This window comes from Psammomys obesus, unplaced genomic scaffold (genome assembly GCF_907164565.1).
Source record: "Psammomys obesus unplaced genomic scaffold, mPsaObe1.curated_primary_1811, whole genome shotgun sequence".
Taxonomy (NCBI): Eukaryota; Metazoa; Chordata; class Mammalia; order Rodentia; family Muridae; genus Psammomys; species Psammomys obesus.
In genome coordinates, this window is record NW_026596134.1 from 10365477 (window position 1) to 10391654 (window position 26178).

Below are 26178 nucleotides of genomic sequence, written 5' to 3' on the forward strand. Positions count from 1 at the left end.
CTCATGTATACTATCATATCATGTGCAAATAGTGACACTTTGACCTCTTCCTTTCCGATTTGTATCCCCTTGATCTGCTTTAGTTGTCTTATTGCTCTGGCTAGGACTTCAAGTACAATGTTAAAGAGATATGGAGAGAGTGGGCAGCCTTGTCTTGTCCCTGATTTCAGTGGGATTGATTTAAGTTTCTCTCCGTTGAGTTTGATGTTGGCTATAGGCTTGCTGTATATTGCCTTTACTATCTTTAGGTATGTGCCTTGTATCCCTGATCTCTCCAAGACTTTAAACATAAATGGGTGTTGGACTTTGTCAAATGCTTTTTCAGCATCTAAGGAGATGATCATGTGGTTTTTCTCCTTCATTTTGTTTATGTGGTGGATTACATTGATGGATTTCCGTATGTTGAACCACCCTTGCATTCCTGGGATGAAGCCTACTTGGTCATGGTGGATGATATCTTTGATGTGTTCTTGGATTCGGTTTGCAAGTATTTTATTGAGTATTTTTGCATCAATGTTCATAAGAGAGATAGGTCTGAAGTTCTCTTTTTTTGTTGGATCTTTGTGTGGTTTAGGTATCAAAGTGACTGTGGCTTCATAGAATGAGTTTGGTAGTGTTCCTTCTGTTTCTATTTTATGGAATAGTTTGAGGAGAATTGGTGTTAGTACTTCTTTGAAGGTCTTGTAGAATTCTGCGCTGAAGCCATCTGGTCCAGGGCTTTTTTTGGAGGGGAGACTGTTAATGACTGCTTCAATTTCCTTGGGAGATATAGGACTATTCAGTCTTTCTACCTGATCTTGACTTAATTTTGGTAGATGGAATCTGTCAAGAAAGTTGTCCATTTCATTTAGATTTTCAAATTTTGTGCCATATAGGCTTTTGTAGTATGACCTAATAATCGTTTGGATTTCCTCAGTGTCTGTAGTTATGTCCCCATTTTCCTTTCTGATTTTGCTGATTTGTATGGTTTCTCTCTGCTTTTTAGTTAGTTTGGCTAAGGGTTTGTCTATCTTGTTGATTTTCTCAAAGAACCAGCTTTTTGTTTCATTGATTCTTTGGATAATTTTATTTGTTTCTAATTGATTGATTTCTGCCCTTAGTTTGATTATTTCCAGCCGTCTGCTCCTCTTGGGTGTATCTGCTTCTTTTTTTTCTAGGTTTTTCAGTTGGGCCATTAAGTTGTTTGTATGTGATGTTACGGATTTCTTCTTGTAGGCACTTAGTGCTATAAATTTTCCTCTGAGCACTGCTTTCAATGTGTCCCATAAATTTGGGTATGTTGTGCCTTCATTTTCATTGAATTCTAGAAAGTCTTTAATTTCTTTCTTTATTTCTTCCTTGACCCAGCTGTCATTGAGTAGTAAGTTGTTCAGTTTCCATGTGCGTGTCGGCTTTTTGTTGTTTCTGTTGTTGTTGATGTCCAGCTTTAGTCCATGGTGGTCAGATAGTATACAAGGGATTATTTCAATCCTTTTGTATCTGTTGAGGCTTGCTTTGTGACCAACTATATGGTCTATTTTGGAGAAGGTTCCATGTGGTGCTGAAAAGAAGGTGTACTCTTTTGAGTTTGGGTGAAAAGATCTGTAGACATCTATTAGGTCCATTTGATTTAGGGATTCTGTGAGTGCTTTTATTTCCCTATTTGGTGTCTGTCTGGTTGATCTGTCCCTTGATGAGAGTGGGGTGTTGAAGTCTCCCACTATTAAGGTATTAGGATCAATGTATGATTTAAGCTTTAATATTGTTTCATTTACAAATGTAGGTGCTCTTGTATTTGGGGCATAGATATTCAAAATTGTGATGTCCTCTTGTTGGATTTTTCCTTTGATGAGAATATAGTGGCCCTCCTTATCTTTTTTGATTAACTTCGGATGAAAGTCTATTTTATTAGATATTAGGATGGCTACTCCAGCTTGTTTTCTGGAACCATTTGCTTGAAAAACATTTTTCCAGCCCTTTACTCTGAGGTAGTGTTTATCTTTGTTGCATAGGTGTGTTTCTTGGATGCAACAGAATGTTGGGTCCTGTTTCCGTAACCATTCTGTTAGCCTGTGTCTTTTTATTGGTGAGTTGAGTCCATTAATATTGATAGATAATATTGACCAATGCATGTTAGTTCCTTTTGTAATGGAGTCGATGATCTTACCTTGTTTCATTGCTTGTTTTCTTTTCATTTTTGTTGGGATATTATCTGTATGCCCTGTTTTCTTGGGTGAATTCGTTTTCGTTGGATTGGAGTTTTCCTTCTAGTATCTTCTGTAGGGTTGGTTTGCTGTATAGATATTGCGTAAATTTAGTTTTGTCATGGAATATTTTGTTTTCTCCATCTATGTTGATTGAAAGCTTTGCAGGGTATAGTAGTCTGGGTTGACATTTGTGATCTCTTAGAGTCTCCATGATGCTTGCCCAGGCCCTTCTGGCTTTCATAGTTTCTGATGAGAAGTCTGGTGTGATTCTGATAGGTCTACCTTCATATGTTACTTGGCCTTTTTCCCTTGCTGCTTTTAATATCTTTTCTTTGTTCTGTAGATTTAGTGTTTTGACTATGATGTGATGTGATGTGTTTCTTTTCTGGTCTAGTCTATTTGGTGTTCTGTAGGCCTCTTGTATATTTATGAACATCTCTTTCTTTAAGTTGGGAAAATTTTCTTCTATGATTTTCTTGAAAATATTTTCTGGACCTTGGAGCCTGGAGTCTTCTTTTTCATCAATTCCTATTATTCTTAGATTTTGTCTTTTCATAGCATCCTTGATTTCTTGGATATTTTGTGATTGGAATTTTTCTGATTTTACTTTTTCTTTGAGAGAAGTATCAATTTCTGCAAGTGTGTCTTCAGCTCCAGAGATTCTTTTTTCCATCTCTTGTATTCTGTTGGTGATGCTTACTTTTGTGGTTCCTGATCTTTTCTCCAAGTTCTCCAGCTCAAGAGTTTTCTCATTTTGTGTTTTCTTTATTGATTCTAATTCTGTTTTCATGCCTTGCACCATTTCTTTCATGTGTTTGAATTTGGATTCCTGTCTCTCTACGATGGACTCTATTTCTTTGTTCATTTCCTTTTTGTATGCCACTAATTTTTTCTCTACTTGTGCCTCTATTTGTTTGGCTATGTTTGCCTGTGTTTCTTTAAGGGTTTTGTCTATTTCTTCTTTCTTTACCTCCAATTGACTGGCCAACTCTTTGAAAGATTTGTTCATTTCCTCCTTATGAGCCTCAAATAATTGAGCAAGCATGGCTTTAAGGTCATTTTCCTGTGCTTCTGATGAATTGGAGTATCCATCGATTTTGGGGTTTGCTGGTGAAGTCATGATGTCCTGATTTATGTTGGAAGTGTTCTTTCGCCTACCCCTGGCCATTGGCTTATCTGAGACCTTCCCTGTTTGTTTTTGGATTCTGCCGATCAGACTGGTACTGTCTCTCTCTCGAGTCTGGAGAATTCTTCAGGAAGTTGAGAGAGGTCCCGTGTCCTTAGCGTGTGCTGAGGACTAGCTGTACCTGTGGGAGGAAAGTACGCAGGCGCAAACAGAGGCAAATGCAAGCGTGCGTGCGTGTGTATATGTGTGTGTGTGTGTAAGTGGGTGTGGGCGTGTGTCTCGAGGGACAGAGTGATGGCTAATGTTGAACCCTTGAGTGTGTGGGAGGGGCTCTGCAATGTATATGTCGCAGGCGCTAGTGATGATCGCAGCGCAATTTCTGGCATTAACTGCCTTAACTCCTCAATTAGACCCACAGAGCAGGAACTTCAATGTTCCAAGTGCCCCTCTGTTTCCCAAAGTGGGTATATGGGTGGGAGGGGGTTCGATGCCTGGCTTCTGTTTTAGAAGGACCCAGGATCAGTGGAGCTGCAGATTCTCAAGAGTGCACTCACTTACAGGCAGGTCACTTGGCAGAGATCGGGGTATCTGGGCTCTCTGCTCTCTGGTTTGGCCCTGCTTCTTTGATGTGCTCCGCCAGTTCCGTGCTGTTGTCACTGCCAGGTTATGAGGTCTTGCTGCAGCTGGAGATTTCAGGGTGGTCACGTCAGTAGGAATCGGGGTAACCAGCCTTTCTGTTCTCTGGTTTGGCCCTGGTTAGTCTTAAACTGGAGGGCTGATGTGCCCCGCCAGCTCAGTGCTGCTCCGCCGCCAGGTTAGAAAGTCCCCCTGTAACTGGAGACTGGGTTGCTAGTCCAGATGCTTTCTGGGAAGTCCTGGGGTCTCTTCACTGTGCTCTCCAAGCTTTGGAGGCCCAGCGCCTGGTGTGTCTAGCTTGTATGGCGTTTCTGTCTGGTTTTGGTGAGTATATAGCGTATTCTCTGTCACTGTGGGATTGGGCGGGCCGTACCGTCAGTGATGGCGCTCCTGCGGAGCTAGTATGGCGTCTAGCAGACTCGGGCCCTGGGAGGATGGTGCAGCCGCCGCGCGAATCTGGGGCTCCGAGACACAGTACTGCTGGCCTTTGCCGATAAAGGGCTTGGGGCTCCGCCTCAGTGGCTGCAGATCCCAGGCAGTTAGGTCTGCGCTGAGAAAGGCGAGTCCGCTGTGCCGAGGAGGAGGGAGGTCTGGGGGAGGGGAGTGCTGAGAGATCAAAGGATCGTTTCTCACCTTCCCCAAACAAGTCCCTGGGTGACCCGAGACCAAGGTTTTCACCTCCTGCGATGTTCCCTGTTGTTTAGAAAGTCTCTCCGTTGTTTCCCTGGCTTCAGAAGTTCTTCCACTCATCAACTCAGAACTTTATCTCTTCCACAGCTCGGAAACTGTGTGTGCTAGTCGCCATCTTGGCTCCGCTCGCAGCTTTATTCTTAATAGTAAGATTTTGGAAACAACCTAGCTGTCCCTCAACTGAAGAATGGATAAAGAAAGTGTTGCACATTTACACATTGGAATACTACTCAGCTATTTTTTAACTCTTTATTTTATTTAAGATTCTTCTAAGACTCTTTTTTAATTTTTTCCTTATTATTATTATTTATTAAAATTTATTCACTTTGTATCCCAGCTGTAGCTCCCTCCTTCATCTCCTCCCTCTCCCACCTTCCCTTCCTTTTTTCCTCCCGCCAATGTCCCTCTCCTAGTTCACTGATAGGGGAGGTCCTCCTCCCCTACCATCTGACCCTAATCTATCAGGTCTCATCAGGACAGTCTGGATCCTCTTTCTCTGTGGCCTAGTAAGGCCACCTCATCAGAGGAAGGTGATCAAAGAGCAGGCAATGGGGTTCATGCCAGTGAGTGCTCCTGCACCCCTTAGTAGGGATCCCACATAGAGACTGAGTTGCCTGTGGGCTACATCTGAGCAAGGGTTCTAGGTCCTTTTCTTGCATGGTCCTTGGTTGATGCCAACTCTTTCTATCTCCCTCTTCTTTCATAAGATTCCTAGCACTCTGCCCAAAGTTTGGCTATGAGTCTCATCATTTGCTTTAATACCCTGCTGGGTTGAGTCTTTCAGAAGCCCTCTGTGGTAGGCTCCTGTCCTGTTCCCTGTTTTCTCCTTCCGATATCTATCCTGTTAAGCCTTTCTGAATGAGGATTGATCATCTTATCCAGTGTCCTCCATCTTGCTTAGCTTCGTTAGATGTACAGATTTTAATATGTTTATCCTATATTATATATCTAATATCCATGTGTGTCTTTCTGCTTCTGGGATACCTCACTCAGGATGATCTTTTCTAGTTCCCACCATTTGCCTGCAAATTTCATGATTTCCTTGTTTTTAATTGCTGAGGAGTATTCCATTGTGTAAATGTACCACAATTTCTGTATCCATTCCTCAAGTTGAGGGACATCTGGGTTGTTTCCAGATTCTGGCTATTATGAATAACGCTGCTATGAACATAGTTGAGCAAATGTCCTTGTTGTATTGTTGAGCATCTTTTGCATATAAGCCCAAAATTAATTGCTGGATCTTGAGGTAGCACTATTCCTAATTTTCTGAGAAAGTTAATTTTGTATCTAGCCACTTTGCTAAAGGTATTTGTCAGCTGTAGGAATTCCCTGGTAGAATTTTTGGGGTCAGTTTTGTATAGTATATTATCTGCAAATAGTGATATTTTGACTTCTTTCTTTCCAATGATTTGTATCCCCCTGACCTCCTTTAGTTGTCTTATTGCTCTAGCTAGGACTTCAAGTACTATGTTGAAAAAATATGGAGAGAGTGGGGAGCCTTGACTTGTCCCTGATTTCAGTGGAAAGGAATTAAGTTTCTACTCTGTTTGGAATTATCTACACATTTACTCATTAGGACAATTTCCTTCCATCTATGCACAGATTTGTAAAAACAACAGTTAACCCATTTGTTAACTGAGTTAACAAATTTTGAGTCAGCTGATTTTCTTCATTTCCCCCCAATTACATTTGCTTGTTTATTTTTCTATTTTGACTTTTTTGTTTGTTTGAAAACTGGACACTGTACCTAATATGTGTGTCAACTCTGGATTCTGGTTTGGTATAGATGGATCTTGAGGAAGCATTATTCCTAATTGTCTGAGATTGCCTGTTTGATTCCGAAGTGGTTGTACAAGTTTACATTCTCACCAGCAATGGAGGAGGGTTCCCCTTTCTCCACATCCTCTCCAACATGTGTTGTCACTTGAGTTTTTTATCTTAGCCATTCTGATGGGTGTAAGGTGAAATCTCAGGGCCGTTTTGATTTGTATTTCCCTGATGACCAAGGATGTTGAGCATTTCTTTAAGTGTTTCTCTGCAATTCGATATTCCTCTACAGAGAATTCTCTTTAGCTCTGTACCCCATTTTTTAATTGGATTACTTGATTTGTTGCTTTTTAACTTCTTGAGTTCTTTATATATTCTGGATATTAGCTCTCTGTCAGATATAGGGTTGATGAAGATCCTTTCCCAGTCTGTAGGCTGTCATTTTGTTCTGATGACAGTGTCCTTTGCTTTACAGAAGCTTTTCAGTTTCATGAGGTCCCATTTATTGATTGTTGCTCTTAGAGCCTGTGCTGTTGGTGTTCTGTTCAGGAAGTTGTTTCCTGTGCCAATGAGTTCAAGGCTCTTCCCCACTTTTTCTTCTAACAGATTTAGTGTGTCTAGTTTTATGTTGAGGTCTTTGATCCACTTGGACTTTAGTTTTGTGCAGGGTGATAAACATGGATCTATTTGCATTTTTCTACGTGTAGACATCCAGTTAGTTGAGCACCATTTGTTGAAGATGCTGTCTTTTTTCCATTGTATGATTCTGGTTTGTTCTTCTAACAAATGCTATTTTTGCTGTTAATCTAAAAGGCAAATAATCTCTTTGGTAGGTGGCCATTATAGATTCCTGAGAGCCTCAAAGATGAGATGCTTCCCACCACTGCTTCTATTTTTCCCTCCCAAGACTTCCCCACTTTCCACTTACCTGATCCTTACCCCTGTTCCTTTCCCTACCCATCTCCTACCCAGTTCCCTCACTCCACCTACTTTCAGATATGTTTTAGTTCCCCTTCTGAATAAGATTCAAGCATTGTCCCTTGAGACCTCCTCCTAACTTAGCTTCTTTGAGTTTGTGGGTTTAAGGACGGCTATTCTGTACTTAATGGTTAATATCCAGTTACAAGGATTTTTCAGCATTTAGTGAGATGATATTGTGGTATTTTTCTTTAAGTTTGAGTATATTATGGATTACATTGATAGATTTTTGTATTTTGAACCATCCCTGCACCTAACACATAAAGTGTACTTTATTATGGTGGATGATGTTTTTGATATGTTCTTGGATTCGATTTGCGAGTATTTTATTGAGTATTTTTGCTTCAATGTTCATGATGGAAATTGGTCTGAAATTTTTCTTTTTTGGTTGAGTCTTTGTGTAGTTTAAGTATCAGAGTGGCCTCATAGAATTAGTTTGCCAATGTTCCTTCTGTTTCTATTTTGTGGAATATTTTGAGGAGTATTGGAAGTAGCTATTCTTTTAAAGTCTGGTAGAATTCTGTGCAGAAACCATCTGGTTCAGGATTTTTTCTGGTTGGGAGATTTTTAATGACTCTTTTTATTTTCTTAAGAGTTGTTAGACTATTTAAATCATTTACCTGATGCCTTGACTTTAGTAACTGGTATCTATCAAGAAAATAAACCATTTCGTCCAGATTTTCCAATGTGTGGAGGACAGGCCTCTGACATAAGATCTGATGAGTCTTTGAATTTCCTCATCGTGTCTGTCATTATGTCCCACGTTTCATTTCTGGTTTTGTTAGTTTGCATGCTGTCTCTCTCCCTTTTAATTAGTTTGGCTAAGGATTTGTATAACTTACTGATTTTCTCAAAAAAACAGCTCTTGGTTTTGTTGTCTCTTTGCATTGTTCTCTTTGTTTCTAATTTATTGATTTCAGCCCTGAGTTTGATTATTTCCTGATGTCTACTCCTCTTGTGTGTTTTTGCTTCCTTTTGTTCTAGAGCTTTCAGGTGTACCTTTAAATTACTAGTATGCTATCTCTCTAATTTCTTTATAAAGACCCTTAGTGCTGGGAACTTTGCTCTTAGCACTGCTTTCATGGTGTTTCATAAATCTGGGTAAGAAATTCATTTTCATTGAATTCTACAAAGTCTTTAATTTCCTTTATTTTTATTTCTTCCTTGACCCATTGGTCATTGAATAGAGAGTTGTTCAGTTTCCATAAATTTGTAGGCTTTCTGTTGTTTCTCTTTTTGTTGAAGTCCAGCTTTAATCCGTGGTGGTCTAATAAAATACAAGGAGTTATTTCAATTTTCTTGTATCTGCTGAGACTTTCTTTGTGACTGACTATATGGTCAGTTTTGGAGAAGGTTCTGAGAAGAAGATGCATTCATTTGTATTTGGGTGACATGTTCTCTAAATATCTGTTAGGTCTATTTGATTCATAATGTCTGTTAGTTTCATTATTTCTTTGTTTGGTTTCTGTCTCTATGACCTGTCCATTGGTGAGAGTGGGGTATTAAAATCTCCTACAATTAATGTGTGTATTTCAATGTGGAGTTTAAACTTTAATGATATTTCTTTTACAAATGGGGCTGCCCTCATATTTGGAGCATAGGTATTCAGAACTGAGAAGTGATCTTGGTGTATTTTTATTTTGATAAGGATGAAGTGATTTTTTCATCTCTTTTGATTAATTTTTGTTTAATATCAATTTTGTTAGATATTAGAATGGCTACTCCAGCTTGATTTTAAGGTCTATTTGCTTGGAAATTTCTCAGCTCAAAATCCCAAAAAAATATTTTCAACAAAATAATAGAAGAAAATGTCCCTAATGTAAAGAAAGAGATGCCTATAAATGTACAAGAACTTTACAAAACACCAAATAGATTGTACCAAGAGAAGAAAATCCTACCACCACATAATAATCAAAATAGCAAATGTGCAGAACAATGAAAGATTATTAAAATCTACAAGGGAAAAAGGCCAAGTAACATATAAAGGCAGACCTATTAGAATTATACCAGACTTCTCAACAGGGACTTTAAAATCCAGAAGGGCCTGAAACGATGTCTTGCAGTCTCTAAGAGACCACAAGTAACAACCCAGACTACTATGCTCAGCAAACTTTAAATCACCAAAGATGGAGAAAACAGCATATTCCATAACTAAATCAAATTTAATCAATATCTTTCCACAAATCCAGCCCTACAAAGAATACTAGAAGGAAAACTACAGCTACAAGAAGTCTAACTATGCCCAAGAAAACACAGGAAACAAATAATTTTACACCAACAAAACAAAAAGAATGAAAACACACACACACACACACACACACACACACTGTCACCACCAACATCAAAATAACAGGAATTGACAATCATTTGTCATTACTATCTCTCCATCAATGGAATAAGTAAAAAGGCAGAGGCTAAGAGAATAGATTCGAAAATAGGATCCATCATTCTGATGTTTTTTATTTTTAAGTGTTGAATAAATCAACTTTAGCTATTCCAAAAGTGACTATTGACTCTTATGTACTGTAATATACAAAAATTAGTGACAAAGTTGTTCAAAAGGCAAAAATAGAAAGTGAAAAATGTAGATATCTGGAATCAAGAATAGCAGCAAAACTTTAAAACCTTGAATCGGGCAATGATTTTCTGCATGTAACTCAAAAAACATAGGGAATGAAACTTTTAAAAATCCTTAGAAGAAAAAAAAACATATATGCATTGGAGGATGCGAAAACACAAACCTTAGATTAGAAGAAAATATTTGCAAATCATATATAAGTGACTGTTCCTCAATTATATAAATAACATTTATAATTTAACAATGAAAACCCAATTAACAATGGACAAGGACTCAGAATAGCATTTTCCTATGAAGATATTCAAGTGACCAATGAGCAAAAGAAGTTATGCAAATTAAAACCTTGATGAGATAATTTTAATATACACGAGGAAATTTTATTGAGCATTGGTAAGGATGTAGAAAAAAATATGACCCAAGTAGTCTGAGGTAGAAAAGACAAGGGTACTACCACTTTGGAAAACAGCAGTCCCTCACCATAGAACCCAACAATTGCATTCCTGGTTAGGTACCCCCAAAGAAATGAAAGCCTATTTCCACAGAAAGAACTATATACACAAAACATTACTAATAAGAGCCACAAATGGAAACAAGTCCAGTGTTCATCATCTGATGGATAAACAAAATTTGCTACATCTACAGTAGACGATTACTCACCCAGACAAAGAACAAAGCATTGACATTTCCCTTGCTATGTATGGAGCGTGCATACATTGTGAAAACAGAAACAGGTAGCTACCAATATGGGCTTGCAGAATGAGAAAATCTATGAAGAAAAAGAGGTTGGGTGAGCAGAGAGAAAGAGGGAAGGAAAAATATGAAGGAACGAGGTAGGTGAAGAGAGAGTAGAATAGTGGTTGCCTAGGTCTCAAAAATGGAAGAATGGGAAAGACGGTTATATGTTGTCTTTCCAGATGATGAAGTGTTCAAGAATTACATACTAGGGAATTTGTGCAACTCTGAATATATTACAAACCAATTAACTATGTAAGTCAAGTGGGGGAAATGAATGCTATGTGAATTTATCTTAATAAATTTGTTTAAAATGAAGATGAAATATTTTGTAGGTGTTTGAGAGATCAACTCCGGAGAGTTCACTGCCAACAGAATGCCATTGCAAAATGCTGGAAGAAATTGATGCTAAAGAGAAAAGATGTCAGATCTACAGAAAGCAATAGAAATAATTAATTGATTAAAATACATTTTGTCTAAATGATTTATTTATTTTTGGATGTGTGCAGAGATATCTTTTTGTTCTGTATTACAGGTTTACCTTGAAACTACAACAAACCTCATATCTCTACATCTCAATGTTGATAATATAGGCATGCGCCATTATGTCTGGTTAATTTGTTTTATTATCGTCACCACCATCATTTTAATGTTTTCTAATTACTTGAAAAGCGTGCCTTTTTAAATTAACAACTTATTATATCATTCTGAATTACTGGATTGAAAATATCTGTGGAGATACTCCATTACTGAATTTTCCAACTTGCAAAAAGACATCCAATAAGAAAGAATATTCTTCTTCACAATCACATACCATAGAATAAAATAGAACATAATTACCAGAGATAAGTTAAAGTGGAAGTCAAAATTGTATGTGCTGTTCATGACTATCATTTTGGGAGCAATGCCTCCTGTTGTAAAAATACCCAGAATTGCCCTTGAAATATCAGAGTTTTCACTTCGGAAGAAACAGTGGACTTTCTGTAGAAAAGAAAGAAACATAATTAATGAGACTTTGATATAGAGAGGCATATTACATTAATTTATTTGTAAGGAAAAAATTATGAAAAAAAACCCTGCTGATCAAGACTGTGTCCTTCAGTGATTTTCATCTCCTGTGGGGAAAATCTAATTTTACGAGCAAGTCCTCCAAACTCAGTAACTTTGTGTATGGTGTGTGTGTGTGTGTGTGTGTACACCTATAAAACAGCATGCATATGGAGGTCAGAAGGTAAGTTGAGGCCGTCAGTTCTCTCCACCATATGGAAACTAGAAATCGAACTGAGGTTTGGTGGAAACTAACTGCCCTCACCAGACATTCTGCTGGTCTGGTTTGGGAAGTCTTATTTTTAAAATACTCATCAGAGCAAAAGATTTCCCTCAGGAAAGGTCATGGGTGAAGATTAAGTTTCATAATGAACACACAACACTTTGACTGTACACGCAAACACTTTAAAAAATGTAAGTGGTGGTTTAAAACAATGCCATGCCGACATGTACTAAATGACAAGTGTGTAAAAATAGGCTAGAATAGTAATTTTATAACTAAAAATGGAAACTAGAGATGGCTCAATGGATGAGAGCCTTGTTACTCCTCCAGGGGACTTTTCTTCAATTTCAAGTGCCCACACTGTGGTTAAGAACTCTGTAACTCCAACAGACTCAGTGTCCTCTTCTGGCCTACAAGGGCATCAGGCATGCACGTATGTAGTAGATACACACAGATGTGGGCAAAATATCCACACAAGTAAAATAAATAGATGCACAAACAACTTTTTAAATAAAAATCTAAAACCAAAAGGTTAAGTAATTTGTGTCAGGGAATACAGCCATAAATAGAAGACCTAAGATTTGATCCCAACTTTGTAAGTCTACATTGTCTTTCCTATAGGATAAAATCACAAACAAAAAGGGTACAGGCTTCTCAAGAGTTATAATTAGCAGGGACACTAGGTGACCTTAAGCTAGTATGTTCTTGCTAGCAACCTAAAGGAAGCGATTAAGAAGAATTAATAATCTTGTTAAAACAAGGACATTTTTATTTCTTAAGGTCATGTGAGGTATGTTTCTCTGACAGGATACTTCTGTCAAACTTCAAAAGAACAAATTGGTTCCATATCAGATGAAGATTGTTACAGCTGGTCTAAAAAAGACAGGTAGATATCATCTTTTAACAGCAGTCACAGAGCAAGGCTACCTAGGAAGCTCAGTGGTAAAGGAAATATCCTACCCTATGCGAGTACAGAAATAAATTCATAGGATCTCACCTTCCCGTCTGTACAGTGAAAGGTTCTTGAGAGAGTGCCATTGATTTTACACATGGCCTTAAAGGGACACAAAGGACATTATAATACATTCAGAGAATGAACTTTACCAAATTGTCAGTGGAAAGGAACAACTTGATTATTTGAATGTCTGTAGGCGAGCCTTCATTGTAACAAGTGAAGTGGTACTCCTTCTCACCTAAACAAACAAAAACAGACCAAGATGGAGATCCTTACACAAAAAGCACCACATCTTCCAAACTGACAAAGCACTTCTTACAGAATCAGAATTATGAATTATGCACATCTGTAACTCTAGCTCTCAAACAGTGGGGGCAGGAGGATCAACAGCCAGAAGGGTTGTTTTAGCAAAAGAACAGGGTTGCTTTGGCAGAAAGAATAAGGCATGACATTGTGAGAAAGTTATTTTAGGGGCCCTGCACAGCCACAGTTTGCTAGGACAAATATGGATATATGAATGCTTCCTTGAGGCTGCTAGCAAGAACACACTAGCTTAAGGTCACCTAGTGTCCTGATCTCAAAATTATTTTGGAATCACAGCTGGACCTCAACAGAAAGCATTTCAAGGCATGGCTGAATATGTTTAGGAGCCAATGAAAGAATACATGACTATTGGGGCTATGCAAATGCTTTTCCCAGTTTGGAAAGACTGTAGGTAAGACATAGCTAGAAGTATAGTAGATTGGAGGGGGTATGAAGAACCCAGGTCAAGCATATTGGGATCAGTGGTAAGTGTGCATCTGCCTGATCTAGAAGGTACAGTTGTGTGATGGTCATCTCAGGATACACTAGGTAAGGGCAGGGACACATTATAGAATCTCCATTCTTGTCTACAGGGCCGAGGCATAAAGGTTTGAAGGTTAAAGCCAGAGAGTGAAACAGACTTGAAACAGTAAAGAGAGGAGGAAAGGCACAACACAGGCTTTATACAACATGGCCCAAATGGAAGAAACGAAGCCTTCATTGTAAAACAGAATTGTGTTTGGACTCTTTCATAAAGATAGAGAATGTAATTACAACTGTTAGAACTCAAACCTGTGTTTCCATGGCTTAGAAATGGTTGGGATGTTAAAAATAAAATAAAATAAAATAAAATAAAATAAAATAAAATAAAATAAAATATGGAAAGGGTCAAATTTTTCTACTAGAACTAGAGAAAATTTCAGAAATAAATTTTAATAAGAATTAAGAATAAATTTACTTTATACTACATATTGTTTGTAAAACACAGTTTTTTCAATGTTGTTTTCAAATCTGTGTAAGAATATCAGTGTCAGAGAGTTGATTTTCAGCAATTTTCAAAGAACTTTCAATGCACACATTTATCTCCTTTATCTGTCCTTAAAAGGGTTCCCAAACTTGTTTTTTTAACTTTTATTAATTACACTTTATTCATTTTGCCCAAACTTGTTTTTAAACTATAATTTGATTCTAAAGTCCAAATCACTTCTCTGTCTGAAAAAAAAAAAAAAAAAAACTAACAAAAAAACACTGATGATACTTAATGACTAAATGTGGAAATAAGAGATGAAAAAACAACAAAAGAAAATAAAACAAAGTAAAAAAAAAAAAAAAAAGCTGTTTTAAATAAGGTGCTTTGAGCCACCCATAGGGTTTGTATGACATTCTCACAACGCCCTGTGCCGTCTGGGCCATTATGACCTCTTGAAGAAGCAGCAGCCAATATTCAAGACGCTGAGCTCACAGGCCACACACCTGACAATTTACCTGGTAGAAAGTCAGACTGGAGAAAGGTCTATGAGGACCTTCCTCTGCTCTACTAGACAACCTTTCAACGACCAGGCCTTCCTTTCAGTCTCTTGCATTAAACCTAGACCCTTCCCATCCAAAATGGCCACACATTCTCTTGACTTCTCTACTTTGCTCAGATTTTAACTCACTTTGGTCTTCTTCAAATAAAAGTTATCAGTTATTGGTGTCAATGAAATTATCTGATAACCCTTGACTGCTGTATCATTTTGCGAGTTCCATTTACATCAACAGGCTTTTTTTTTTTTTTTTTTTTTATGTTGAGTTACAAAAGATGAATCAGGGGAAGTCGCAAAAGATGCTGTGGCCAGAGACAGAAACAAATTCCAACTCCGTGGTTTCACCTGTAGTTTTGAAGGATCCCTCTGTCTAAAAACTCTTAGAGCACAGAGTTTGCTAGATTTATAACACTAGAATGATAATAATATTTAAGTGCCTCTAGGAAAGATGGGACCATCTTTTACAATTATAGACATCATAAAAGTGTAATTACTGAGGGAATGTCTGCCCCAAATAGAATAAGGTGACTCTCTGGGACAAATGGGGAGAACCAGTGTCCTTTATTAAATGTATTCCTCGTTCTGCTCACAGTTCCACACGCACACCAATGAACATATAACCAGAGGAACCAAACTCCTTCCATCTCATGCCACAAATTCAGTTTATACATTGCTGTTGGAAGAGATCAGAACATGCTACCCTAAACACAGGCCACTTTGGCATGGGGATTATTTAAAGCTAAAAGAAACTGTACTTTTCCATTAACCAGCAAAATAATTATTGAGTGTGCTCAAACATATTAAAACAGTGTTCACCTTCCTTCATTTCCTTCCTATATGTTTCCTAACAGACTCTTCCTCTGTTCATCATACTCAGTCTCTCTTTTCTTCTTGTGTCCCCTCTCCTCTACTTGTTACTTTTGTTAATGTGGTTCATTAGCCTATTGGTTTAACCACTTCTTTAGGACCTCACTTCTTTCTACAAAGACCTCGATGCCTCATAAAATATTGAAATCAAATGAAATTTGCATGCTGTTTTTCCTGTTGGTCGGTCTTTTGTTAGATCACAAACATCAGCCACAGAATCTCACAGGATAAAGTATTTCTTACCCTACGCTGACATATTGATCCAAACGATAGCTATGCTATGTCACTATCCCACTTAGTTTATTAGATTTAAATAAGAATTAATTTACTTTATACTTCATGTTGTTTGTACAACATGATTATTCCAGTGTTATTCTCAAATTTGTCTGTTACCATACTAGTGCAAACAGCCTCCCAATGGTTACAGCTAGAAATCATTCCTTTGTCTGACACGCAAGCACCTCTATGATATACACCAGTTCCCAGTCTTTGAGAACAGTTTGTCAGACTTAACTATGCACTGGCTTCCTCACACTCTCTGCAATTTACCTCTTCCAAAATATTGTTCATCATGCATCCGGTTGCTACTTCTGAAGAACACACCTTCCCATGTGTGTGTATAAAAAATTTACCCATATTAAAGGCTTAGATGGACTGTTCTCTTTTATTTGAAGCCTGCCGTAACAACTTGCTTTTCCACAACAAGATGCAATCACTCTTTGCTCTGACACCTCCCATTCTGTGACTCTCTAATGTTGGCTTAGATCCACATGTATCTCAGAAATTCCCTTCTACAATGTTGCAACTAAAAGCTGGGACAATCCATATCTCATCAAATTCTGCAACACAGTGTGAATTGAAGGTCTGAATTCTTCTATCTACTCATTAATTAAGCACCAATGTGTTCTAACATGTGTTCTAGGATGCAGAAGGATCTCAGAAATGTGCATAATATAGATGTAAATTTTTCCCTTAATTTTTTTGCTGCTCTTGGGGCTGGGGAGATAGCTCAGTGGTTAAGCACTGTCTGCTCTTCCTGAGGATCTGGATTCAATTCCCAGGACCCACGTGGCAGCTCACAACTGTCTATAATTCCAGTTCTGGTGGATATGACACCCTGAAACAGACATACATGTAAGCAAAACACCAATGTACACAAAATAATAATGAATACATAAACCATTTAAAATAGAATCCTGAACTAATTCTATCTGTATATTTCTTTCAGGGAATCCTTTTAATTTGTAGCCTGATAATTCACACATCAAGGAAAGGAGTTTATACCTGTACAAATAATAAAATATTTGTCATGTATAATTTGTTTTTAATGGTAAACATTCCATGACTTGGAAGTGAAAAGTGATATAAAAGAAAACAACAACTCTGCATATACAAGTCGGTGACAGTTGCTTCACAATGACCTTACCTGACACTTGGGACACAGTAAATAGGTAATACATGAGAACAATGGAAAAATACTGTAAAAAAAAGAAAATATTAAATGAAAAGCATTTGAACTGTAAATAGAGAAGGGATGTGAGTAAGAACTCCTGAAAGAGAAACAATTTGATCTTACCTTTATTAAATACTATTCCTGGCAAAAATTCAAACATATTCAAAAGTAAAATCATAATATATATGAGTGATGATTCCATCTGTTGGGAATAAACATAAATTACTTCCATTCGGTTACTCTGAAAATATTATTTTGAGTTTTTAAAAATTAAAACCACTACACAGAGGTTAAGAAAACATCTCTTCAAGTCAAAAACTATTTTATATTATGTGACAAAAGCAGATGACAGAGCTGGAGATCTAGAGCCTGCCTAGGAAGCACACAGCCTTGGGCTTGACTCCAGCACCCAAATCACAACTGGCCAACCAGCAAAACCCTGAAACAGATACACAACACCTGACTAAGTTCTAAAGCTCCTATTGAGGATCTAAAATATGTAAAACTATCGTCATTGTGAGAGACAGAGGGGGTGGGGCTATGGGTTTTCTTCAATATAGATTAACTATGGGAGAAGTCTGAAATTTATGATCCTGTGTCAACTGTATGATCCAAAACTAGATCAATAAACACTCCAAGGGTGATGGAGCTGGCAATTCCTTTTTCTTCTACTGTTTTAATAATACTTTGAGAGAGGTGGCCTACATGGTCCCAAGCATCCTTTGCAGGTCCTTCCTGTGCATACCAAGAATGCAGATCTCTGATGCTCTTTATCCAGGGCTTCTTCTCAGGGTGTGTTTGATGCGGACAGATATGAGGGAGTTGGACCAGGAGGCCAGTTTACACAAAGAAAAGATGAAGCACAGATGGGGATGAGATGATCATCTGCAAATTTATGGGAGACCAAAACAGATTGTTCCCTGGCCCTTAGAAGAAATCAACTATGGTAACATGTTGACCTCAGGCTTCTGGCCTCAAAAATTGTGGGAAAAAAAAACAGTTCTGTTGCTTAATCTGCCCCATGTATGGCACTTTTTTTTAATGGAAACTTAGAAAATGCTGTTGGACTTTGGAACGAACAGGCTTCAAGTTCATCACCACCAAGTGACAGATGACCTGGGAACCAAGATCATGGGACTCAACAAATTTTGTCCACATGTGAAGATACCACAAAATAAAAAAAAATCAAGTATATCAAAAGTATGATTATATTTGACCTATCACTAAACTGAGTGGCACATATCTTTATCTAATCTTCCTTCAATATGTAATTTTTCTTAGGTTGATGTTCCTTTTTTTGACAGCTACTGTGTATCTAGAGAAGCTATCTAGATTTCAGCTGGAGTCAATCTTGAACAATTAAATATTTTCCAATATGGTGTTTCTCTAAATTCTCTTTTTATTTGGTAAGATTAGTATTTCAGCTACTCTGCACTGACTTACAACATCTGACAGCTTCTTTACAGAAAAGTACTCTACACCTCCTTGTTCAGGCATATAAATTTCAATTTGTTACATTCACATGTTTCATCTTATCAGGCAATTATACCATCTCTTTCACTAGTCAGATTCAAAGTTGGAAGCCATATAATGAAAAAAAAAAAAGGCAATGTTTTTCACTCCTTTTTTTCAACTTATTTAACAGTTAAACTGACAACAGTTAAACAATTCTCCTTACCCATGCCTTTAATTATTGTTGGTTTTCTGTAATTGTCTATTAAAAGCCACACATTTGGAATTTCCATCTCTTCTGCCGCTAAACACTGTGAATTGTGCCAAAGGAGGAGCCCACCCTCTCTCAATCTGGTTCATTTGTAGCTATTTAATTACCATAGAAAATGTATTACATCAAATTAATATTACAGCAGGGAGCTTACTTTCATATTCATGATCACAACTACCCTTAATTTCTCACTGATTGCCTTTCTTTTTATATTTTACTCATTTTTTCTGTTTAGAGTCAATACTGTAGACTGAAGTCCAGTTGGATAAACTGAATTTATCCAACTGTCTAAGACAAATGTATTTGAGATGTTTTTCATCTGTGATATCAAACTCTATGAATTCGACCAATGAAGGAGCCTTCCTTCTCCTATATGACTCATTTACAGTTATCCTATTGTCACAGAAAAGTGATTATATGAAATTAATATCACAACAGTGGTCTTGTTTTCATCTTCATGACTATCATTACCTTTAATTGTATGTCTTCCGCGTTGTCTTTTTTCTAATTGGATGTTGTTGTTGTTTGTTTTATATTTAGCCTTGTTTCTTCTGTATAGATTGAAGACCCAGTGTCAAGGGCCGAGTTTTCACAGTTGGCTGCTTTAGCAGTCCCCTTAACTTTGGTAACAGCCAATCAGCTGCTACTAAGTACAGAGCCTGCTATGGAAAATCTAAAGGATAGGCAGTTGGAATTTCCAAGTAACTGCCTTCATCAAAGGGATCAGAGATTTTCTTTGAAAACCTATGAGAAGTAGTTTTCCAAACCTATAACTCTTCATATAATATCTATTTTAGGGTGTTCAGATGCTTGTTGAGTACCTAAGGGAAAACATAACAGCCAAAGGGTCATTCTGTCTCTATACCTTCAAGTTTAAGGCAACTGTCAGAGAGAGCTTAATATCTGTCTTGAAAGAAAAGTAGGACTTACAAGGAATAATTGACAAATGAACTTACTGGAAGATAAACAAGTAAACACACAAGGTGTAAAGAGTGGGAAGAGCTGTGTGCACAGAATTTGCCAAGCTTCTCCCATATCCATTGTTGTGTGGATGCTCTTTTAAGGTGTGCAGACTCACTAAGGGTACCCAGGATGAATCTGAATGACTTCCTCAGTACCAAACAGTCATAAATGGGCATAAAGATGACAAGTAATGTTGCAGTGGTGCCTTTTAATCCCATTTTCTACCCGAGGCTATATAAAACCTGTCTTGTATACATACCACAGAAGTAAACTGATCTCAGTTTAATGTATTCCTGGAAAAGCCTCTGTAAGAAATACTCTTTCCTTCTTTCCTGAATGAAAGATGCCATTCCTCGACCTGAAAGTGCAGAACACAACAAAGCATCTCTACTAGAAATAACTCAGTTCCCAGATACTGGAGACTTACTTTTGTTTTAGGTTGTCTCTTGCACTAGAAGGAGATAAATATTTTCTTCCAGACAGTCTCTTACTGAACCCAGAGCTCACAGAATGAGGAAACTGGGTGGCCAATAGCATCCAGGAATCTGCCTGTTGCTTCCTCCCTGGTGACTTATTATAATGTTGCTGGAGAGTAAAACTCATGTCCTTGTACTTCTCCGACAAGCACTCTATTGACTGAACTATTTCCCAATCTACTCACCCCCTTATTCTATTCTAAGAGAAAAAAAAATATCTTTTTATAAAAAATGAAACAAATTTATAGCATTTCATGCCAACAAATGATTCCTGTACATCTTCCTGTAACAATGATTCCTGTGGCAGCTCCTTGCTTGTATGGTTCTTAATTTTTTTTTCTGTGGTTGTTAGGAATCAGGATCCAATAAAATCCATACTTTGCTTCTGCCTGATGTATAGTCATGTATCACTTGATGGCAGGGATGCATCCTGGAAATGTGTCATTAGGGGACTTCCGCCTTGAGCAAACATCATAGAGTACTTAGACAGACTTACATTTTGTAAGGCATCTTGTGGCCTCCTGATGTAATCAGAGGAACACAAACTGAAATAGACTGCTGTCAATCTACCACAGCTTACTGTTACGCAGTAAACTTTCACTTCTAAGAAGACACTACTGGAATAGTAAAAAGTTACCAGGTAGTAATTACATAAACCAGATGCATAATCATCTATTGTCACCATTGAATATCACATTCGACCCGTACGTGGATCCATCCATACTACTGTTGGCTTGGGAAGCTGATTACATCACCGACATGTGAAGCATACAGCCACGCCAGCATTATCACCAACATGTGTAGCGTACAGCCTTATAATATTATCACAACTGTCCTGCAGAAACCTGCAAGACTCTTTCAGTCCCGTTATGATCCTGTAGAATACTGTAAACCACATGGTTCATCACTGAGCGTGACACTTAAAAGTGTCATGTGTCCATGCTTTTCAGGTATTTAAATCTTTAAGCAAATCATTTTCCTCCCTCTAGTCATTTTTCAATTTTTCCCTGGTACTCAAAGACCTGAAGAAGCAGGTAGTTCTGTTTCCCATAGTCTAGACTTTTACGATTGTAGTGTCAATTCTGATGTTAGTATAATAGTGATATTTTTTATACTACAAGCCTACCACATTTATCCAGCAAATCATGAGAGATTTAGAAGCTTTATGGGTGTTTTAGTTACTTTTTTATTGCTCTAATAAGACACTATGACCAAGGCAACTTTTAAAAGAAAGCATTTAATTTGGGACTCTTGGTTCAAGAGGGTTCCAGTCAATGATCATTATGGCAGAGAGCATGGCAGCAGGCAGGCAGGCATGGTCTTGGTGCAGTAATCAGGGCCTACATCTTACCCACAAGTACCAGACAGACAAAGATACTGGGAAAAGTGTGGGCTTTTCAAACCTCAAAGCCAGCTCCCACGACACACATCTTCCAACCAGACCACACCTCCTAATCCTTCCCAAACAGTTCCACCAACTGGGTTCTCAAGTTATCAAACATAATTTCCTTTCTTCCTTCTTTCTTCTTTCTTTCCTTTCTTTTTCCTTTCATCCTTTCTTCCTGACTTCCTTGTTTCCTTTCCTCTTCCTTCCATTCTCCCTTCCTTTCTTTCTTCCTTTCTTCCAGCCTTTTTAAGTTCCCTTCTTTCTTTTGTGTGTGGAATGCCTGTGTTAGGAAGTACATGATGTCTAGGAAGCTTTCTGCTTTCATTTCATGATGTAGCAGTCATTTGTTGACTAAAGGGATTAAAATCATCCGTGGTTAAAGGAGAATGTTATTTTACCTTTTCATTTCTCTCTTTCTTAGTCTCTCTCTCTCTGTCACACACACATCTACACAGATGATCTTACTACAGCCTAGGGTGGCCTAAAAAATACCGTGCAGTCTTATTGTATTAGCCTCTTGTATTCTGAGATTACAGGTATGTTTTATCAAACCTAATCTATCAGTAATATTTCTCCTTTTTTCTTTTTTTTATAACTTTTTGGGCTTTTTGTTTGTTTGAGACAGTGTTTTTCTATGTAGCCTTGGTTGTCCTAGACTCACTTTGTAGACCAGGCTGACCTCAAACTTACAGAGATCCATCTGATTCTGCCTCCCCAAGTCTAGGCATTACAGGTGTGCACCACCATGCCCACTTATTTATTTATTTTTTATTTATTTATTTTATTTATTTATTCACTTTACATCCCAAACAGACCCCCTTCCTCCTCTCCTCCCAGTCCTAACTCCTTACCCTCTTTTCTCCTTTTCAGTACAAATATTTCTATGAAGATAAAATTTGCTTCAGCCATTTTTTGGTGACTCAGAGGTACTATGTAAGGAAAGACAACATAAATACTTCATTCCTTTCTGTCAGCTTTAGGTGTTAATTATAATGTTGGTTATTAGGTCCATAAGTCTACCACCTTAATTTATTTGTAGTTCAAAGAAATTAGGAAATAAAACTTAGTAAAGGAAAATGGACTTACTTATAGTTTAGTCTAACTTCAGAAAGCAAGACTCCTAATGACTGTTTCTCCTGTATCAGTGTCACAATTTCATAGATTAGATGTAACAAATGCCAGAAAATATGAATAAATTAATTAAACTAGATAAACTTTCAGAACCGTATAAAGTAAGTCTCATCCCCTAAGGCAAATCCTCTTTGACTTCTGACCTTTATAGCACACATACCCTCAGCGTGAATGAGATTATTGAGAAAAATCTTAATTTCAGGGTCCATTCTTTTAGAGAATCAATTTAAGTCAGGACAGACTTTTTTCTTTAATAAAAACATAAGGAATAGACAAACAGTTCAATGATTAAGAATAGTTATTTCTTTTCCAGAGGATCTAATTTTAGTCCCTTGCACCCACTCGAGGCTGCTCATAACCATCTGTGACTCTGGCTCTTGAAGATCTGATGTCCTCTTCTGGAATATGCAGGCACCTGTAGTCACAAATGAGAAGACACACAGACCTAGAGACGCACATGATTTAAAATAAAATAAATCTTTTTGGTTTTTTTTCAATGACTACTAAATTGATTTTAATTCATTTTTTAATTTAATTTAATTTATATATTTATTTATTGCAATTTATTAACTTTATATCTCAATTGTTGCCTCCTCCCTCATCTCCTTCTGGTTCCACCTTCCTTCCCTTTTCCTTCCCCCATCCCCTTTCCCTAGTCCCCTGATAGGGGTAGACCTCCTCCCCTTCTATCTGACCCTAGCTTATCAGGTCTCATCAAGGCAGGCTGCATCATCTTCTTCTGTGGCCTGGCAAGGCTGTAACCCTGCCCAGGGGGAGGTGATCAAAGAGCTGACCACTGAGTTCATGTCAGAGACAGCCCTGGTACCCATTACTAGGGAATCCACTTGGAAACTGAGCAGCCAATGGGCTGCCTTTGAACAGGGGATCTAGGTACTCTCCATGCATGGTCCTTGGTTGGAGAATCGGTCTCGGTAGGCCTCCCTGGGCCCAGGTATTTTGGCTCTGTTGTTCTCCTTGTGGAATTTCTGTCCCCTCCAGGTCTTAATATCTTTGTTTTGGTTTTTGAGACACGGTTTCTCTGTATAGCCTTGGCTGTCTTGGAACTCACTCTAGACCAGGCTGGCCTTGAACTCATAGAAATCCATCTGCCTCTGCCTGTTGAATGCTAGGGTTAAAGGTGTGTGCTACTACATAAGAATCATAAAGACGCCCTCACTCGCCGCCGACGGCCTGCCTCGCCGAGTGCTCTCCCGCCGCCGCCCCGCAGAAATGCTTCGACTACCCACAGTCCTTCGCCAGATAAGACCAGTGTCCCGAGCACTGGCTCCTCATCTAACTCGGGCCTATGCCAAAGATGTAAAATTTGGTGCGGATGCTCGAGCCTTAATGCTTCAAGGTGTAGACCTTTTAGCCGACGCTGTGGCTGTTACAATGGGGCCAAAGGGAAGAACAGTGATTATTGAACAGAGTTGGGGAAGTCCCAAAGTAACAAAAGATGGAGTCACTGTTGCAAAGTCGATTGATTTGAAGGATAAATACAAAAATATTGGAGCTAAACTTGTTCAGGATGTTGTCAATAACACAAATGAAGAGGCTGGGGATGGCACTACCACTGCTACTGTTCTGGCACGTTCTATTGCCAAGGAGGGCTTTGAGAAGATCAGCAAAGGGGCTAATCCAGTGGAAATCCGGAGAGGTGTGATGTTGGCTGTTGATGCTGTAATTGCTGAACTTAAAAAACAGTCTAAGCCTGTGACAACCCCTGAAGAAATTGCTCAGGTTGCTACAATTTCTGCAAATGGAGACAAAGACATTGGAAACATCATTTCTGATGCAATGAAAAAGGTTGGAAGAAAGGGCGTCATCACAGTAAAGGATGGGAACACCCTGAATGACGAATTAGAAATTATTGAAGGCATGAAGTTTGATAGAGGATATATTTCTCCATATTTTATTAACACATCAAAAGGTCAAAAATGTGAATTCCAAGATGCCTATGTTCTGCTGAGTGAAAAGAAGATTTCTAGTGTCCAGTCCATTGTACCCGCTCTTGAAATTGCCAATGCCCATCGGAAGCCCTTGGTTATAATTGCTGAAGATGTTGATGGAGAAGCTTTAAGCACACTAGTTTTGAACAGGCTAAAAGTTGGTCTTCAGGTTGTAGCAGTCAAAGCTCCAGGGTTTGGGGACAATAAGAAGAACCAGCTTAAAGATATGGCAATTGCTACTGGTGGTGCAGTATTTGGAGAAGAGGGGTTGAATCTAAATCTTGAAGATGTTCAAGCTCATGACTTAGGAAAAGTTGGAGAGGTCATTGTCACCAAAGATGATGCCATGCTTTTGAAAGGAAAGGGTGACAAAGCTCACATTGAAAAACGTATTCAAGAAATCACTGAGCAGCTGGAAATCACAACTAGTGAATATGAAAAGGAGAAGCTGAATGAGCGCCTTGCTAAACTTTCAGATGGAGTAGCTGTGTTGAAGGTTGGAGGGACAAGTGACGTTGAAGTGAATGAGAAGAAGGACCGAGTTACGGATGCTCTCAATGCTACAAGAGCAGCTGTTGAAGAAGGCATTGTTCTGGGAGGGGGCTGCGCTCTGCTTCGGTGCATCCCAGCCTTGGATTCACTAAAGCCTGCTAATGATGATCAGAAAATAGGTATAGAAATTATTAAAAGAGCACTCAAAATTCCTGCAATGACTATTGCTAAGAATGCTGGTGTTGAAGGATCTTTGATAGTTGAGAAGATTTTGCAGAGTTCCTCAGAGGTTGGTTATGATGCTATGCTTGGAGATTTTGTGAACATGGTGGAAAAGGGCATCATTGATCCAACAAAGGTTGTAAGAACTGCTTTACTGGATGCTGCTGGGGTGGCCTCCTTGCTAACTACAGCAGAAGCTGTAGTGACAGAAATCCCTAAAGAAGAGAAGGACCCTGGAATGGGTGGAATGGGTGGAATGGGAGGGGGTATGGGAGGTGGCATGTTCTAATTCCTAGAATAGTGCTTTGCCCTTATCAATGAACTGTGACAGGAAGCTCAAGGCAGGTTCCTCGCGGATAACTTCAGAGAAGTCACCTGAAGAAAATGACTGAAGAGAAGGCTGGCTAATCACTGTAACCATCAGTTACTGGTTTCCATTGATAATATATAATGGTTTACTGCTGTCATTGTCCATGCCTACAGATAATTTATTTTGTATTTTTGAATAAAGACATTTGTACATTCCTGATACTGGATGCAAGAGCCATATACCAGTGTCCTGCTTTCAACTTAAATCACTGAGGCATTTCTACTGTTCTGTTCAGGATTGTAGCACTATGTCACCACATGAGAAGTTCAGAAGCAGCCTTTCTGTGGAGAGTGAGAATAACTGTACAGAGTAGAGAAGTATCCAATTATGTGACAACCTTTGTGTAATAAAATTTTGTTTAAAGTTAAAAAAAAAAGAATCATAAAGACAATAAGACA

General features: G+C 38.3%; 2 protein-coding genes across 2 annotated transcripts in view; one reads left to right on the plus strand and one right to left on the minus strand.

Moving 5' to 3' along the window:
• Positions 1-17269, minus strand: part of Catsperb (cation channel sperm associated auxiliary subunit beta) — a 115104-nt gene extending 97835 nt beyond the window's left edge. The window contains exons 1-3 of the mRNA XM_055593100.1: positions 17191-17269; positions 13068-13156; positions 11534-11674 (exon numbers count right to left, since the gene is read on the minus strand). Of these exons, the coding sequence (XP_055449075.1) occupies positions 11534-11674; positions 13068-13156; positions 17191-17269 (309 nt within the window). The remainder of the gene's footprint in view (positions 1-11533; positions 11675-13067; positions 13157-17190) is intronic.
• Positions 17270-23923: 6654 nt separating this feature from the next.
• Positions 23924-25939, plus strand: LOC129666185 (60 kDa heat shock protein, mitochondrial-like). The gene has a single exon (XM_055593239.1). It carries the CDS (start codon positions 23978-23980, stop codon positions 25697-25699), a length of 1722 nt encoding a protein of 573 aa, XP_055449214.1. The 5' UTR covers positions 23924-23977; the 3' UTR covers positions 25700-25939.
• The last annotated feature ends 239 nt before the right edge of the window (positions 25940-26178 follow it).